Source organism: Physeter macrocephalus, chromosome 9, assembly GCF_002837175.3.
Source record: "Physeter macrocephalus isolate SW-GA chromosome 9, ASM283717v5, whole genome shotgun sequence".
NCBI classification, from domain to species: Eukaryota; Metazoa; Chordata; class Mammalia; order Artiodactyla; family Physeteridae; genus Physeter; species Physeter macrocephalus.
In genome coordinates this window covers 19,273,132-19,292,219 of record NC_041222.1, presented here as the reverse complement: position 1 = coordinate 19,292,219, position 19,088 = coordinate 19,273,132, and the positions used below count along the sequence as shown (strand labels likewise).

Genomic DNA, 19,088 nt, shown 5'->3' with positions numbered 1-19,088 from the left:
AAATATTCTTCAGTCTAGAATTCTATAATTATTAAAGGCTGAAATGAAACAATATTTGTTGAGGTTCCCCCCCCACTTTAAATTTAACATAAACTTTCCTTCCTGTCTAATCCTACTCTCTTCTGCCCACTCGCACTTTTTAGCTCTTGTTAAATATTCTGAGTGTTCGTTTCCAGGTTATTATTAAACTTAAAATATTATTTGTTGTACTATATCTTTTCAAAGAATTTTGCTTACCTTTGCCTTGAGAAGTTTCATAATTATATTTAAGTTTATTTAAGTTCTCCTGTCCTGATTTTAGTGAGAACTACTGGTCCTGTTTTTATTTTTATTTTTTTTTAATTTTTATTTTATATTGGAGTATAGTTGATTTACAGTATTGTGTTAGTTTCAGGTGTACAGCAAAGTGATTCAGTTATACTGGTCCTGTTTTTATAAAAGTTCATGCTTGAGTTCTGAGTTTCAGTTCATATTTGTTTTGACTGGAATCTGAGTTCAAGTAACTTATTCATGAAAGACTTATGCGTTGTAATATTCTGAATTCTTGGTTATCTAAGATTGCCTTTGCCTTCACATGTGAATATTGAATTTGTTGCATATAACAGTTTTAAGATACAGTATATTGCCTTATGTCTGTACTTCATTTCAGAGAAGAACTTTTGAGACCAGTCTAAATTTTGTTCCCGTGCCCATAACCTATCTCACTTACCTAGATGTTTACATAATTTTTAACTTATCCTTACAACTTAAAATTTTTGTCTAGTTCAGAATCTTAACTCAGTTTACCTATGATCTCTTTTTTGAGGAATCTTTTTCAACTTTGAAAAGTTTACTTTATTACTATACTTGTTTATTGTTTCCATCCTGGTGGTTTTCTCTCTAAGATCCTTGTTACTCTCCTGCTATCATCTTCTAAATTATCATTTTAATCCTTTTGTCATTTTCTTTACTTTCAGGAAGAACTCTTCATGTTTATCTACCATATCACTTATTTTGTTTTTTTGATGTCAGTCTGTACTTGACTACTTAATTTTGTTATTCCAATTTCATCTTATTTGTAGGTCTTCCTTCTCTCAGCCATCTTCCTTTTCATTTCAGTTTGTAGCCTTCAGATCTAATTCTGTGTTTAGATGATGTCTTAGTCAGTTTGGGCTGCTGTAACAAAGTACCACAGACTGGATGCCTTATAAACAACAAACATTTATTTCTCACAGTCCTGGAGGCTGGGGAGTCTAAGATCAAGGCACCAGCAGATTTGGCATCTGGTGAGGGCCAACTTCCTGTTTCCGGCCATCTGATTGCTGTGTCCTCACATAGCAGAAGGGGGAAGGAGCTTTCTGGGGTCTCTTTTATAAGGGCACTAATCCCATTCATGAGGGCTCCACATTTATGGCCTCATCATCTTCTAAAGTCCCCACCTCCAAATACACCATATTGGGGATTAGGATTTCAGTAGATGGGTTTTGGGGAGACACAGCATTCAGTTCGTAACAGATGGATAGCTTTATAATAAAAGTAGATTTGAGTCCCAGCTCTCCCACTTACCAAGTATGTGACATTTGGCATGCTGCTGAAATTTCCTAAATTTCAATTTCATCATTTGCAAAGTGGAGCTAATAATACCCACTTAATAGCATTGTGTTTAAATGTGGTTGCATCTATTTGTGCTAATTCCTGGCATAAGTTTAAATGTTTAATTAATGAAATCTACTGTGGATGTTATGAACAATGCCCTTGATGTCATCATTATTATCTCATTCTGTTTTCCTTGAACTTCAGGCTTTCTCTCAACTTTTTATTTCTGTTTGTAGAGAACGTATTTTATTCCATTTTTTGAGGATATTAAACAGTTTTCCAGACAATTTTCTTGTAACTTCAAGATTCCAAACTGGAAGTAGCCTTTCCCTTTCTCTGAAATATTCTTCATAGATTCATGGTTGTTTTGGTTTGTTTAATCATCTTCCATAGAAGAAAAATTCATGCTTAATATTTGCCAACAGGTAGTTGGAATTTCCCTTTGACACTGTCCACTCTTGACTTGAGTGCACATGGAGGTCAGGTTGATTTGCATAGATCTCAGCCCAGTTGCTTCTCTCCCAGGCATTCATCTCATCCACCTATACATACACATCTCTACTCTGAATCTTCCATTTCCTAACCGTGGCCTACAAGGCCTTGCAGTATGATCTGGTGCCCAGCTCCCTCTCTGCACACATCTCTTACTGCTTTCCCCATTGCTCATTGCTGTAGCTATAGTGGGCTCCTCTTTTCTTGCCTGCCAGGCATGGCCCATATCAGCATCTTAGAACTTGCTGTTTCCTCTTGCCTGGAACACTCTTAGATAGTTTCATAGATTGCTTTCTCCCTGTCTTTGATTCTTTTGCTCAAATATCATCTCACCCCAGTGAGGCCTTGCTTATATAAAACTGTAATGCTTTCCCAGCCCTAGCACTTTCTATCCCTTACTGGCAGCTTTTTTCTTAGATTTAATATACTCTATTTTCACTTGTTTCCTTGTTTTTTTTGTTTCCCCATTACTATATACACTGCATGAGAGTTGATGTTGGTTTTTCACCACTCTATCCCCAGCCCCTAGAACAGTAGGTGCTGTAGGCACTCAAAGTGTTTGTCGAATGGATTGAATGAAGGTGTCCAATGCAGCTCTCTTATATGGAGGCGGGTCTGCCTCCCTCTTCAGTCTAGATCTCAGAATCTCTGAACCAGTCATGGAGATAAAAATTCCCATCCCTAGTGCCCACCGCTATCCAGCTATCAAAGATTTCCTATCTTTGTTCCTACCTTTGGTGGGAACTACTCATTTGATCTTCATTTATTCATAGTACAAATATTTCATCAACTGCATGAGTGTATCCTCACTAGGCACTGGGGTTACTGTACAGCAGAGAAGATCTTTGCCTTCCTCAGCTTCATTGCTGATTTCTGTAACCCTTACTTGCTTCCCACAGGCTCCTTTGTTTAAACAGGCGCTGAGGCTCTCTTCGTGACCAGTTCCTCTCAGGGGTATCTGTCCTTGCTGGCTCTCTCTTAGCTTCAGAGTTGATAATCAATACAGTTAAAGGAAGTTTATTTGATACAGTGAGAGATTTGTAAGTGCCTAATGTGGAAGATGTAAGTGGAGTCATTGGAGTTCCCCTTATGCTGGCAAAAAGTTACAGCCACACGCCTCCCAGCCAAATGGATTGTTGCTGTGTTAGTCCATGCTGATGTATAGGAAGGGTCCAGAAAATTGAGGATTTATGTTACACATTTTCTTGTGCCAATTATTGCAAAAACGATTGTTTTTTTTGTCTCCAGGTGGCACAGGTGTACTATGGTGGCTATACGCAAAGCAAAGAAAGTCTCCCAAAGAAACAGTTATCCCTGAACAGCTTCAGGTAGCTGAAGACAATCTTCGGGCCCTCCTCATCTATGCCATTTCAGCTACAGTGTTCACAGTGAGTACAGGCCTTGGTGTATCTTTCAGGTTTATGTTTTTATTTATAGATCATTAATGAAGCAGAAACTCACGCTTAGCCATTGCATGCCTAACCATGATCCCTATTGGATAACATCTCTGCCCCACAGTGTAGGACATACTCAGAAGGCTTCAGAAGGCTCCCCTAAATGATGAGTGCTATTTTATGTGACATTTTGTGCTGTACTGCCTGCTTTTTGAGAGGGAATTTTCACCTAGAATATTAATTATCATTTTCTAGTAAGAACATACATCTTATTGTCATGAGATAGTGTAATTATTTTTAAAAAACAGATCTCTTTACTATAGAAAAGTCTATTAAGAAATAGGCTACCTAGTGTCATTCCATCTACTTATTCACTAATTATTTTCTCATTTTTCCCTTTTAAACTTTTAACAACATCATTTTAAAAAGAGAGGTGAGCTTCACTAACTAGTATAATTATTATAATAATTGCAGTAAAATTATTCATTAACATGTGGTTCAATAATCTATATTCGTATCTTTGGTTCATCTCCTTCTCCTCTCTGAAAAAAGGGGAAAAAAAATCTCAGTCCACTTCTTGGACCAATCCCAAGCTTTTCACTGAGCATTAGAAACTAAAAATAAAGCCATCATAAAACCATTGGTGCCAAAAGATTTTTGTTTGCTATCATTGTACAAATATTTATTAATCATCTTTTATGTACAGTTCTCTGTGCCAGGTGCCAGGGCAGAGTGGGGAGTGACAAAGGATAAATTTGACATGGACCCTGCTTGTAAGGTGCTCTTGGTCCAACAAGGGAGATGAGGTATAAGTTCTCTGTGCTTTTGTGGTCATAGCATATCGTCTTTTCCCCTATTTTCAGAGTGGCAAGCATGTATCTATTTAAATAAATTAAGAGTCTCATCCTGATGACAAACAACACGTTTTGATTCATAACGAGTGGAAAAAGGGAAAGTAGAAGAATTAATACATCTAGGATGTATTAATAAATTGAGAAACTCTTTTATGTTTAGCTTTAAAAGACATTTTCAATATATAATGAAAAATAAGGGCTGCAAGAGAGATACAGACTGTTAAAGTGTTATTGGGATTCAGAGAATGATACATCCCCATTTTGGAATGAAGGATTATGTTAAGAATTTTCCACCATCGTTCAGTTTCTGTTTTTACTGCTTAAAACAGTAGCTGGAATCTTTCCATCTGTTCTCTCCTACAGGTTATCTTGTTCCTCATAATGTTAGTCATGCGCAAACGGGTTGCTCTCACCATCGCCTTGTTCCACGTGGCTGGCAAGGTCTTCATTCACTTGCCACTGCTAGTCTTCCAACCCTTTTGGACTTTCTTTGCTCTTGTCCTGTTTTGGGTGTATTGGATCATGACACTTCTCTTTCTTGGCACTACCGGTAAGAAGACATGTTACTGCTTTCTTTTAGTAATGAAACTGATTTGCATTAAAATATTTTAAAACATCAGAGAGATATAATTCTTAAGACATTTATGGACTAAGGTCTAACAACCATCAGAACTAGCAATGGTTATGGCTCTTCAATTAACATATTCCCCGTTCATGATTTTTAGAACACCCCAGCAAAGTAAGTCTAAACCAGGTAGGGCCTGAAATCATATCCAGTTTCAAGATGGTTATGGATTTGAAGTAAGTTCCTGTACTGACTCAGACATTTGGATTCATTCTAAGATGAACTAATGACTGCAGTGCTGCTCTGGAATTGCCTCAAACTCCAGTTATAGCCAAAGATCAACTTGCTTCCTTGGGACTTTCTAGTTTGGAAATGACCTGAACCTGTGTAGAGCTATTAGTGATACAGTTCACAGTTAGACTCTCAGACTTGCTTGTAGCCATACTTAATATCAAAGGTTATGTATGTCTAAATGGAATTAATTATGAGGAGTGGTATAAGGATAGTAAGCTTATATGTAACTTCTTTGGCCATTCAGCACATCATCACCAATTGAAAATAATATTAATTTCTGTACTTTGCTAATAATTTAGGTCTATAATTATTGGACAAGTAATACCTCTAAAAAAAATTGAAGTGTTTGAAAATTCATGCCTACACTAAGTAACTGATAATGTGGTAAGAACTATATTCAGGGACTTCTCTGGTGGTCCAGTGGCTAAGACTCTGAGCTCCCAATGCAGGGGGCCCGGGTTCGATCCCTGGTCAGAGAACTAGATCCCACATACCTCAACTAAAGATCCCGCACGCAGCAACGAAGATCCTATGTGCTGTAATTAAGACCCAGTGCAGCCAAATAGATAAATAAATAAATATTTTTTAAAAAAACTATATTCAAATAGAACAACTTTTAAAAGCTATATATGATGCCTTTGAGGAAAACCAATGCTTATATGTACAGTGTTTGTCTTTACAAGTTCTTAAGTGATAATTACTTTTGTCCCTTAATGTAATAGCACTGTGATCATGAAGTCAGTGGTTTGGGGATAGGGACATATTGTTGGAAATTAGATTAATCTCTTAGATTTAATAGCCATACTTATTGGTTTATGCTTTATGTGCTTCTTCTTTCCTTCTTTGATATTTTCCTAGGCAGCGCTGTTCAGAATGACCAAGGCTTTGTGGAGTTCAGAGTTTCTGGGCCTCTGCAATACATGTGGTGGTACCATGTGGTGGGCCTGATTTGGATCAGTGAATTTATTCTAGCCTGTCAACAGATGACTGTGGCAGGAGCTGTGGTAACATACTATTTTACTAGGTGAGAATTTATACTTGTCAGAAAACTTAACTTGTAACTACATGGATGGACCTAGAGGGTATTATGCTAAGTGAAATAAGTCAGGAAGAGAAAGATAATAACCTTGTATAGCGACCGATGATAACTAGACTTATTGTGATGATCATTTTGTAATGTATAGAAGTATTGAATCACTATGTTGTACACCCAGAACTAACATAGTGTTGTAGCTCAATTATACTTCAATTAAAAAAAGAAAGAAAGAAAGAAAACTTAAGATCATCTAAGTGATTGTGTCTAAAGGAAATGGAACTGAGACCGGTAAGAGTTCCATTTCTTTAAAAAGTAATTGGAAGTGAATATAACAAAATGTGTAGTTGATCATTCTGTGAGGTAGGAAAATGGGAGGTTATTATTTTATTCTTTATACTCTTCTGTAGCTTTCTCAAAAAATTAATTAGAACCGCAGGTCATGCTACACTTAAATTACATTTAGCGGAAGAACAAATCTTGTAGTAGTGTCTTATGTACTTTTGCTTTATATAAATGTCCATCAAAGGATAACAAGTCTTTTTAATTTGTATGGATCAGAACAAGTATTGTGACTTCCTTTCCTAACTTCATAGCTGAATATACACTACAATAGGCCTTATAGTTTTCTATTATAATGAGGTGCGAGGTCTAACATCTTTTTAAGTTCCATTATCTGATTCTACAATTAACCCCATAACTATTTACTAATAAGAGCTTTCAAAGCACAGTTTTATTTAATTTAAAGTATTACAGCATAAGAACACCATGAAACTACCATAAAGAAATGAAACAGGGCTTCCCTGGTGGCGCAGTGGTTGCGCGTCCGCCTGCCGATGCAGGGGAACCGGGTTCGCGCCCCGGTCTGGGAGGATCCCACATGCCGCGGAGCGGCTGGGCCCGTGAGCCATGGCCGCTGAGCCTGCGTGCCCGGAGCCTGTGCTCCGCAACGGGAGAGGCCACAACAGTGTGAGGCCCGCGTACCACAAAAAAAAAAAAAAAAAAAAAAAGAAACGTTAATTTTACATGGTACATCTGTAGCATTTACATTACTTTGCCATTTTGTCATAGAGCTAGAATAAGAAAAATGAACTAATTTTTCACTCTTTTGGACTCTAAACCATTTCTGTGTTTCCATCTTGGTCTTTTATACAGGGATAAAAGGAATTTGCCATTTACACCTATTTTGGCATCAGTGAATCGCCTTATTCGTTATCACCTTGGTACTGTGGCAAAAGGATCTTTCATTATCACATTAGTCAAAATTCCACGAATGATCCTTATGTACATTCACAGTCAGCTCAAAGGAAAGGTAAGGAAAAACCCTTTTCTGGACTTTCTATGGGCAAATTCCAGAACTTCAGTTCTGCATGTAGCAAAGTTCCCAGCGATATTAAATCCAAGTGCAAATGTTTTTTTCAAGGTCCTTGCCTAGTAGAATCTAATTCTTCCCCTTTGTCTCCCACTCTTGCACTCTGTAGTTTCCCCAAATGTCCTGTACTTCTCTTCCTCTGTGTGGACTCAACACGCTTTCTTCCTTGGAACCTCCTTTCTGTCCTTGACTGCAGAAATACTATGCATTTCTACATAGCTTAGCTCAAATGCCCCCTCTTCCTAGAAGCCTCCCCTGAGTCCTCTCACCTCCCCAAGTGATGTCTTCTCTCTCTCTTCTCCACTCTCATAGCACTAGTATCTATATCATATTCTGATTCTAATTGTTGTTATGTTTAGCGCTTTTTTTTTCTCCTACTAGATTATAAGTTCCTTGTTGGTCTTATATACCTTATATCTTGTATGCAGTAGGTACTAAGTAAATGTTGAATTGAACTGATTAAAAATAATTCAGCCATTACATTTTGAGCAAAAAAAGGGTGAGTGTGGAGGCTTTGAAGCATATGTTGTGATTTTTCTTAATTTTTATTTTTCTAAAATTTAGAATATTCTATATGATATGGTTTGATTCTTTGGTCTTTAATTATTTCCATTTTTCATTCTTTACAGGAAAATGCTTGTGCTCGATGTGTGCTGAAATCTTGCATTTGTTGCCTTTGGTGTCTTGAAAAGTGCCTAAATTATTTAAATCAGGTAAAATGTTTTTTTGGTTTTTATTTTTTTGTTTGTTTTTAATTGTCATATCCTTTCTATGTGTCTTTTTTTTTTAATTGGGGTATAGTTGTTTTACAATGTTGTGTTAATTTCTACTGTACAGCGGAGTTCCCTGTGCTATACAGCAGGTTCTTATTAGTTATCTGTTTTATACATATTAGTGTATATATGCCAATCCCAATCTCCCAATTCATCCCCCACCAGGCCCTGAGGTAAAATGTTTTAAAAATACATTTAACATTCACTTTCAAAGATAGGTTCATTGTTTCTTCTTCCAATATAAAGTTATTGAGCTTAAGTGAAAGATGTTTTGTTTTTCTCATGGTGTTATACATTGTGCCTTCATCAAGTATAACTGTTTCAATCATATTCTTGTTTTTAAACGTAATATATGTTCTTACCAAGGCTTATTATTAATTAATCGCAGTACATTGATAAAATATCATTAGGGTCCATCTTTCAGGAAAGACATTTATCTCTTATCCCTTAATTCACATCCTTTCATCTTTGATTTTCTCTGAGAATCTGTCTACTCTAGCCATAGTTCTTTAATTCTTTTAATGCTTTTTGAAAGCTTTAGTGAAAAGCTGTTGTGACACTTGCTCCTTTTTGCAACTGTCTACTATTGTTCAAAACTAGCATGCCCTGTATGCCGTGGGGTTTTTTTTTGTTTTTGTTTTTTGTCTAACTGCTGAAGACTATGATACTGGCCTGGAAAATATTATCAAAGGAAGTGCTATTTCTAAGGTCAAATGGAGGGATTGATACTTATGGGGTAACAGTTCTTAGCGGAGTGGGTCTTTCTGTATCTGAGCATGTAGGACTCTGTCTGTGAAGTACTCTGTTCCTCTGGGTTGGTTTTTTTTTTTTTTTTTTTTTAACCACTTTTCTCCAGTCGCTGAAAATCAATTCTAATGTACTGATGCCCTCATCTAATAGACCAAAGATAAAAATTGACTTTCTCACCATTTACATTTAAGTGATTGCAGTGTAGCATTGCACTTTCCATTCACTCACGGGTAGTCAAAGGGTAGGAGTCCTATGGTGATGGTGTTGAGCTTGCCTGGAGTTTGCTTTATTTGAGTTTTATGGTTAATATGATAAAGTAGGTATGACATTTCATTAGCAAAATACATTCTTGTAGCTCATCATACTACATGGATGTAAAGCATTTGGAAGGTTGTTATTAAAATAATTAGTAACAGCCACAACATTCTGAAAAATTATGTCCTTTAAAATTTGGTTTGGGACCAAGTCATCTTCATCAAAAAAGTTGATGGGTGCACTAAAGATAATCATCATTACATTTTGTATCTGTCTCTAAATAGTTTATTCTCAGAGATATGTGCTAACCTCAGCTCTCTGTTTTCAGTTCCCACAGGCACCTTTTGCTCTCGCAGTTTCCAAAATGTGCAGGGAATAACTTCCTTCCAATGCTTGACTAACTCCTACTGATCCTTAATGATTCTGCCTGAGCATCACCTCTAAGGAACTTTCCCTCATTACCCCAGCCCCTCCTCTGACTTTCCACAACACCAGTTCATACCTCTGTGAAAACACTAAGAACACTATATAGGAGCTGTCTGTTCACTTCTTCATCTCATCCTTTAGACTTTTACATCCTTAAAGGCAAGATCTTATTTTTGTCTCTCCAGAAACTGTCACAGTGCCTAGTGTACAGTAGGTGGTCTTTAAATGTTTTCTGAATGAATGATTAGTTAATCAATGAATATTTGGACTAAAAAAGACTGAGACGGTGATATAAAACTCTAAGAATCTCCAAAAGGATATGTGCAGTTATACTACAGGAAGAAAACCAATCACATCATGTCAAGATGGTCAGTAACCAGGTGCAAACATCCAAAGTTTTCAGCTCATTCCAAGCTAAACATTAGTCAGCAGTTTAGTCCCAGCAGTCCTGAGATGTATATCCAAACTACAAGTTGGTCTTTCTTTTACAGGTTTTGTCCATTTTGCGTCCTCATTAGGTAGGCATGATGTCTGAAGATTCAAGGGAAGCATCAAAATAGTAGTAAATCAAATGTGGGAGCAAAGGTTTAGGGAGAGTGATTCTGAACTCATACCTGGTAGTTCTCTTTGGGAATATGAAGCGTTGTGATATGGGAACTGGTTACCACTGGAGCTTCATGTCTCTTGTTTTCATAGGAATTTTATTTGAAATGAGGTCAACATATTGAAGACATTAGAATACTTCCTGCCATGACAGGTTAAGCATAAGTACCAGTTACCAGTGGAATTTTTTAACCCTTGTTCCTGTGAAATGTTTCAGAGCTGGATGGGCACCCATCTGTTTGAAGTGTTTAAGATGATAGGGGTCATGGTGGTACTGAATAACTGAGCTCCAGAGACTTTTCTAAATTTTGAGCAAACAGGATATAAGAGTATGATCTACTAGTGCAAGAAGGGACCTTTTTAGTGCTATCACACACATTCGGCAGTTGTAAGCTTAGTGCTGTGCTAGAGATGAAGCCATAGCTGGCACCAAGATGGAGTCGACTCACACCTTTCGTTTTGTCTCCTGTATTTTATTTATCATTGCTTTCTGAAAATGAAGTTCCTTTTCCCATACACATAGGATTGAGCCCACACTTTTATAGCCTTGTTGGAGAAGGTACAGTGGATAATTGGGGGGAGGCCCAGTAAAGAGAGCCCAGATGTTGAAGACGTGTTTCAGTCCCCAGCAGTGTAACTGTTTGGCAAGCTCAGTGAAAGCTCTGAGTCTCAGTTTTCTTCTTCAGTAAGTTGAGAAAAATATACCTGTCCTCACAGGCTTTAGGTTAGGATGAAATATAATGCAGATAAATCAGCTCTTACAGTGTCTAACTCTTGGTAGATACCTAGTAAGTGTTGTTATCGCTCTCCCTCCACTGCATTTTATTTTTTTATAAAGAACTCCCTATGTTTTACTCTTAAGATAACAGGGCTATGACAAAGAAAATTCAAAAGGTAGCTCTACAGATGAATCTATTTTCTCTAAAAATAAATGTAATGTAAGCTACTGAAGAGTTTGGAAAACCAAGACAAGAACAAAACATCACCCATGATCTCACCATGCTAACATAACACTTTTGTTACCGGCCAAACGGCAATTCCTCTGTCCTGGACCTCCCGAAGGAGAGAACTCAGTCGAGAGTCATAGAGCAGTTTTAAGCAAAAGAAGTTTTATTAAGCAAAGTGAGAATATACTCCCGAGAGAGAAGGGGAGCAGGCCGTCCGGAAACCAGAAGCAGCCCGCAACGGGCGTAGGGCTGGTTTTTCAGAGTGGTGGAAAGTCCCTCCTTGTGTCTTGCGTCATTTGACTGCCGAGGCGATTGACAGCTTTAGGTTATTATGACTTTTCTCTTTGTGCGCAAGCACTTACCCACAAGCACCCAAGCGAAACCCCGGGGGACATGAGCAAAAACCGCAATGCTAATTTATTATAAATACGGCATAATGAACCCCGGGTTTTACTCTGAGGCACCTTTTAGGTCTTGGTGGGCCTGCGTCAACCTGTGCTGGCGGGTTCGTCTTGTTTGGTCTCCATAAGGCTGGAATCCTAGCGGTCCTTGACCGCAAAAAGGGAAGATCTCTGGGCATGTTCTGATCGCCCGTGTCCAGGTCGGGGAGGGAAAGAGGACCCCGTCCAGGACAGGGCGAGGAGCCGCTCATGTCTAACTACCTACCACTTTCATTAAAATACTTATCATTAGCTTTGAGAAAAAGTTTGCAGTATTTCACTTCAATTAATGTCTGATAAGCTCTAAACCTCATATGTAAAATAGGGCTAATAAGAGTATCTGTAGTGGGACTTCCCTGGTGGCACAGTGGTTAAGAATCCGCCTGCCAATACAGGGGACACGGGTTTGAGCCCTGGTCTGGGAAGATGCCACAGGCCACGGAGCAACTAAGCCCATGCGCCACAACTACTGAGCCTGTGCTCTAGAGCCCGCGAGCCACAACTACTGAGCCCGCATGCTGCAACTGCTGAAGCCCACGCGCCTAGAGCCTGTGCTCCGCAGCAGGAGAAGCCACCGCAGTGAGAAGCCCGCACACCGCAACGAAGAGTAGCCCCCACTCACCGCAACTACAGAAAGCCTGTGCGCAGCAACGAAGACCCAACGCAGCCCCCAAAATAAATAAATTAATTAAATAAATTTAAAAAACAAAAGAGTATCTGTAGTGCCTGTTACCGTGAGGATGAAGAGAGTCTACAGTGCTCTAAGCATGTGCTCAGTGAGTGGTGAATCTTATTCTATAGTACTGTCCACAGTTAATTTCTTTTACATTTTTATAATGTGCAGTAGTTATATTTTTTATTTTCTCTTGTCAGTTCTGTTCAACTTTTCTTTCATGGTTTCTTACTTGGCTTTTATACTTAGAAAAGTTTTCCCCACCTCAAGATCAAATAATTATTCTAGCATTTTTTCTTGTAGTCCTTTAGAGATTCCCCTTTTTTAAAAGGGAAAAAAAAAACATTTTAGTTTATCTGGGATTTAATCAGTTGTCCCAGGACCAGTTAGTGATTAATCTATCCTTTCTTCTGCTGTGAAATGTCAATTTGATCATGGATTAAACTCTAACATATCATACTTGAGTCTGTCTTTGGGCTTTCTTTTCTGACCTATTCTTCTACTGGCACTGTTTGTTTTTAATTTAAAAATTTTTTTGAAGTATAGTTGATGTGCAGTATTATATAAGTTACAGGTGTACAGTACTGGAATATTTAATTATACTTCATTATATATCTCAAGTATCCTGTGATGCAAATATCTCATTCTTATTTTTCAAAGATTTTTTGTCAAGTCACCTGTTTATTCTCTGAGGTTATCTTTAGAGTGTTCAATAGAATACATTGAAGACATAATACTAATTATAATGCCAGCTAACACTTACTGAGCACTTACCATGTGCCATGCACTGTGGCTCACACTTCACATGCAGAGTCTCTCAGCAGGAGTTCTGTTTTGTGTAGTACTCTCTGGAAATGGTTTACAATGAGTTAGTTAATGTCCCTTTGCATCATTTTCCTCCTATCCTTTCTTCTGCTGTCAACTCCTGATGTCAGCATGCAACCCACAGTCAAAAGCCTGGAGCAGGACTGGACAACACAAACCCCTGCAGAGCCAGTTGAAGTCTGTTACATCACTTCTGTAAGTGAGTGCAGCAGCCAGGGTCTAAAGCAATAGGGAGCAGTAGAGAGTGGTCAACTGGAGAGCTCATTTTTCCATCCAAAGAGGGCCATCACTACTTAGCTGTGGGGTACTGTTTGCCATATGAGAATTTATAGACAGTTTCTAACTCTTCCAGTTTTCTAAGAGAAGCCAGAATTCTGGATGTTTGCATTTTATCTCCTGCTATTAAAATGTTGACAACTAATAAAGAAAAGAATAACTCTGAGTGAGCCAAAGCAAACACTGTGTTGTCTTTGGACCCCACAATGTCAGTTGCCCATAGGCCACCAGTTTGTTGCCACTGCCTTAGAGGATGTAGAGGATAATAGAGAGGAGTGTTTACATGGAGGCAGGGTAGACCAGAGTCATTGTGCAGCACACTATGAAATTCCATAATCCCGAACCATGCTTCAATGCTAAACAATGTGGAAAAAACAGCTGACTTCAAAAAAAGAGCTTTAGGGCTTCCCTGGTGGCACAGTGGTTGAGAGTCCGCCTGCCGATCCAGGGGACACGGGTTCGTGCCCCAGTCCGGGAAGATCCCACATGCTGCGGAGCGGCTAGGCCCGTGAGCCATGGCCGCTGAGCCTGCGCGTCCGGAGCCTGTGCTCCACAACGGGAGAGGCCACAACAGTGAGAGGCCCGCATACCGCAAAAAAAAAAAAAAAGAGCTTTAGATTTTTAAAATAAGCTATTAAATATTTACAGCATAGGTGCTAGAGTTTTGCAGATAAACAGAGTGAACTGTGAACTGCTCTTTGTTTCTGCAGGTGCTTATCTTAATGTGACAGGAAAGTTATGGTACATCTAATCTAACCTATAGAATTCACTTTAGGTAGAAAGATTGTTACAACTAGAATCTGTTACATTTGGGCATTGGATTACTCAGGCCTTGATTTACTTTGACTCCACTTGAAGATAGTACATTTAACACTGGAGGGTATCTGCTCTCTGGCTGATAAGCTCTTAAGATTATAAAGCTTTTCTCTACATAGTATGAGTGGAAGTTTTCTTTTGAGCACCTACTTAAATCCTTGATAGTATACAAAGCACTTCATATATATTATCACTTTCTCTACACAACTCTGAAAGGAAGGCACATTTCCTCTGTTTTTTTTTTGTTTTTGTTTTTTGTTTTGTTTTTTTTGTGTGTGTGGTACGCAGGCCTCTCGATGTTGTGGCCTCTCCCGTTGCAGAGCACAGGCTCTGGATGCGCAGGCTCAGCGGCCATGGCTCACGGGCCCAGCCGCTCCGCGGCATGTGGGATCCTCCCGGACCGGGGCACGAACCCGTGTCCCCCGCATCAGCAGGCGGACTCTCAACCACTGCGCCACCAGGGAAGCCTCATTTCCTCTGTTATACATGAGAAAATTGAGCCTGGTACCTTGTGGCAGATCACATGACCTAGAGGTGGAGGAAGTTTTCTAATCTAAGTTTACCTAGATCTTAACATGACAATGCACAACGTCCTACAGTTGACCCTTGAACAACATAGTTTTAAATTGTGTGGGTCCATCACAGATGAACTTCTCGCCCACTTGGCGAGAGGGATTTAATTTTAAAGGGAGGAGGAGTGAGGCTAATGATGGGGAGGCACATGCATTAGTCTACCAAGCAAGGGGCAGGGCTTTTCCGAGGGAGTGGCGTGCCACCCCCTTTTTATCCTGTTTTGGTCCTTAATGTACAGTACTGGCATGGGTAGGTGTGTCGTTTAATATGCTAATGTACTAAAATAAACATAATGAAAAACAAGTTGTGCAGGTCCACTTATATGCAAATTTTTAAAAATAAATACTACAGTACTGCACAATTCACTGTTGGTTGAATCCACGGGTGCTGGAACCACAGAAAACATCGACTATAAAGTTATATGCGGATCTTCGACTGTGAGGGGCAGTTGACACCCCAGCCCCTGCGTTGATCAAGGGCCAACTGTATATACATTTTTATGAAACTTAAAACTAAAGTATAGTTTATTATAGAGAATATGCAAACATCTCAAACTTTCATGTTTCATGCTGTAAACTAAGATAAAGTGATGGTTTTAAAGACAGTCTATTTAAATTAAGATTTGCAACATTTTTAGTTCTTATGCCCCTTAAAATAATATTTGCAACCAAACTGAATGAAATATATGGTATAGATTGGACTTTGTGCCCCTTCCATTCCCTCACTCAAAATAAGAAAGGGATCATTTTACTTACCATTTCCCTTATTTAATGTATAATGATCCACAAAGTTGTACATAACTGTTCCCCTTTTCCTACCATTGCTGTCTAGCTTGCCCCTATCAGGTGAGTTATTATGTAAAGATTTTAAACTTTAAGAGAGTTTCTAGGTCCTTCAGTGAACAAAGAAAGAATGTGTAAAAATGTAGAAGCTGTTTTCTGACCGGTGGCCAGGCAGGCCTGGATTACCTACCCAGCGATCCTCTGCCCTAACATATTTTCTTCCACATGACCAGTACTTTTTCACAAAAATGCACACACCAGGGACCACTTGGACTAACAGGCATCCTTTTAAAAAGATTCCTGGATGGTGATCATCTTTTATCTTGCTTCTGAGAATTGAATAGTCTCTAAGCCTGGGTCCTGCCTGAGCAGATGTTGTGCACAGGCTAAATGTTAATCATTATGCCTGTCTGTGGGCAGTTTAGCTCAAGATCAGGAAGGTGGTCTGGGAAGCAGGTAGGTGGGCTCTAAAAATCTTAACTAAGTGGTCTACAGAAAGCTCAGAGAACAGTTATTAGGGAAAGCTACAAAGGACTCAGAATCTCTTGAGAACCTTAGCCTGAATCCTTTAGACTAAGAGGTATAGAAGCAGAGGGAAATTTCAATGGCCTGCTATGATCTTTAGCACATTATTCTTTCTGAAGAGGTCATCTTGACCTTTGTGTATCACATGCTGCTCATCTTCCTGCCTTGAGAGAGGGAAAAAGTTTATAAGATATCCACCTACTTTTTTCAGTTAGGTTGAATATGAAGGAGTTGCATAGATCTGTAGGAATATTGCCAAGAAAGCTAAATTTCTATGAGCCTATCCAACCCTGGAACTGAGGAGTGGAGAAAAGAAATCATTGCTGCCTCCTTTCATGTCTACAAATAGCCTTTTGCTCTAAAAGTAGATGGACTGGGTGGAGCTGGGTGGAGGAGAGAAGAAAGAAGCAGCAGAGGAAGAATAATAATTGTCAAATCAACTGAAGCTTCTGAAAATTAATGAGAGCAAAAAAAACTTTTGTAGTTTAGTTTGGAAGTGTTGGGTCTGCTCCTAGACTCAGCTGATCTGATGGTAACAGAGAAGAGAGATTGGAGGTGTGTGGATCCTCTCTTGCTTCTGTCTCTTCTTTCAAGGAAAGTTATGTTCAAACTGGAAAGGGGAGAACAACATAGTTAAGAGTTGTTGGTCCTCACTGAGGGGTTGGGATTTAAGACAACACCTAGTTGATTTAAATGGGTCATCCAATATCCTTGATTCTAGACATTATAATGATGCTTTTTTACATCAGCATTAATAATATATATGTATATATATATGTGTGTATACATATATATAGTATGTATATAGTTAATATGGTAGGGTATTTCCCTCTGAAAACCTTTTATTAAATAACTGGCTTATTAGCCCCTGGATCATATCTTAGAATAGGGGAAATAAGATATTTCTCTTCAGGGAAATTGTATCTCAGATCACCAAGGACATTTGTCAATTGTTGAACTGAAGAATTATAGTAAAAAATGCTACAAGTCTGGAAGTTGTGGAAAAAGGTACTAATAGACTGGAAATGAGCAAACGTGGTTTGTATTTCGAAAGGGATGAGAAGGTGGGTTCCCTAGACTGTAAGTGAGGTTGGTATTGATTCTTGGCGTTTCTCTAGAGCCGGGGTCAGCAAAGTTTTTCTGCAAAGGACCAGACAGTGAATATGTTTGGCTTTGTGGGCCATATAGTCCCTGCCACAATTGCTCAGTTCTGCCATCATAACATGAAAACAGCCAAAACAGTTTGTAAACAAATGAACATGGCTGTTTTCCAATAAAACTTATGTACAGAAGTACAGATTTAGCCCACAGGTGGTAGTTTGAAAACCTCTGCTCTAGAATAAATTGTTAAATAGGGTTTTTTCATGAGTACATAGGGAACTGGTGAGAACTGGGAACTAATCTGGGTTCTTTGAGAACAGATCAGGCTTGGGAAGTTCTTTATCATTTTTCAGCCGAGTTACTGTTATACAAAATCAAAAGTATAGTTTATTTCGATGTCATGAGGCCTTTGGCAGAATGTTTCAAAAGAAGCTTTGTAGAAGATGAAAAACTGTGAACCACTGCAGTTAGGTGCCTGCTGCCTTTTAACTGATACGAAACACTGGCAGATGACAGTATTAAGTGAGCAAGCAGCAAATGAATGCTGCCAGGACAATTTAATAGTATGATTTCCTTAAAATGTTGCATATGTTAGCTTTCAAGATAAGAAGACCTGCAAACATGATATAGTAATATATTGTGATGTTATGCCAATTTGTATGATGGAATTTCATATATCAAAATCATACTGTATTTCTCAAAGAGCAACATAATTTCTTGCTGCTCCATTACTGAAAAAAGGTTATGAACGACGAGTAGTGACCTACTCAGTACAGTACTCTCTCCTTGACCCTGAAAAGTTCTGCATTTTTAACCAATAAAATTAAGCATATAATGGCAAGCTAAATTTTTGATAACTCAAACCGCATCTTCATACCAGTTTCTTAATAACTAACATGCATATAGTTGGAACATTCATAAATTAAAGACCATCTCTCCTGGGCTCAATGTTTAAAACTTTTCAGACAACACAGTGTAAAGTAAGCCCTTCGTGTCCTGCAGTTTTCCAACAACTTCAATATTTTGGACTCACCAACAATTTCTTAAGTCAGCACAAAACCAAAAATTTCTCAGAACTGTAAGTTTTTGGTTTTTTTTTTTGTCAAAAGGAAATTATTATTAAAATGATGAAAAATACCAAATCCATAAATCACTAAATGTGTATACATAAATATATACATCATTGTATTTTTTTTCACATTTTTTTTATTCAAACAGAAAATCACAAAAATTATAATCATCCTCATCAGTTCACTCAGTCCCATGTAATTTTTTTTTCATCTTGATCTTTTGTTAGCACTTTTATGAATTCATCAGTTTTCCATTAGATTTCTGAAAATGCGAATTCATTCAGTTCAGCAGTACAGTCAGTTACCAGAAACCTGTACTTGTCAGAGTCTTTTCCATGAATTCCTTGAATCTCATGTAATGTCTAAAACATTTATATTAACATATTTCCATACAAATAACACAAAGAAAGTTTAGTATTAGTTTTTTGGGGTTTTTTTGAATTTAATTTATTTTTTATACAGCAGGTTTATATTAGTCATCAATTTTATGCACATCAGTGTATACATGTCAATCCCAATCGCCCGACCACGGTTAAAGGTTTGATGAAACTTCGTAATAATGCAATTGACAAGGAAATTTAGTTATTTCTGAGATATACATTTTAAAGTAATAACTAGAATTATGACTTATAACATTATACCAGGACATATAAGATTTTTAGGAATCTCATGTA

The 19,088-nt window shown here is 38.2% G+C and overlaps 1 protein-coding gene across 3 annotated transcripts in view; it reads left to right on the top strand.

Moving 5' to 3' along the window:
• The window catches only part of SLC44A1 (solute carrier family 44 member 1), a 211,020-nt gene that overhangs the window by 120,491 nt on the left and 71,441 nt on the right, over positions 1-19,088 (top strand). For all 3 annotated transcript variants that reach the window (XM_024126161.3, XM_024126160.3, XM_024126159.3), the window contains exons 8-12: positions 3,316-3,455; positions 4,679-4,865; positions 6,033-6,198; positions 7,363-7,519; positions 8,209-8,292. In XM_024126161.3, the coding sequence (XP_023981929.1) occupies positions 3,316-3,455; positions 4,679-4,865; positions 6,033-6,198; positions 7,363-7,519; positions 8,209-8,292 (734 nt within the window). The remainder of the gene's footprint in view (positions 1-3,315; positions 3,456-4,678; positions 4,866-6,032; positions 6,199-7,362; positions 7,520-8,208; positions 8,293-19,088) is intronic.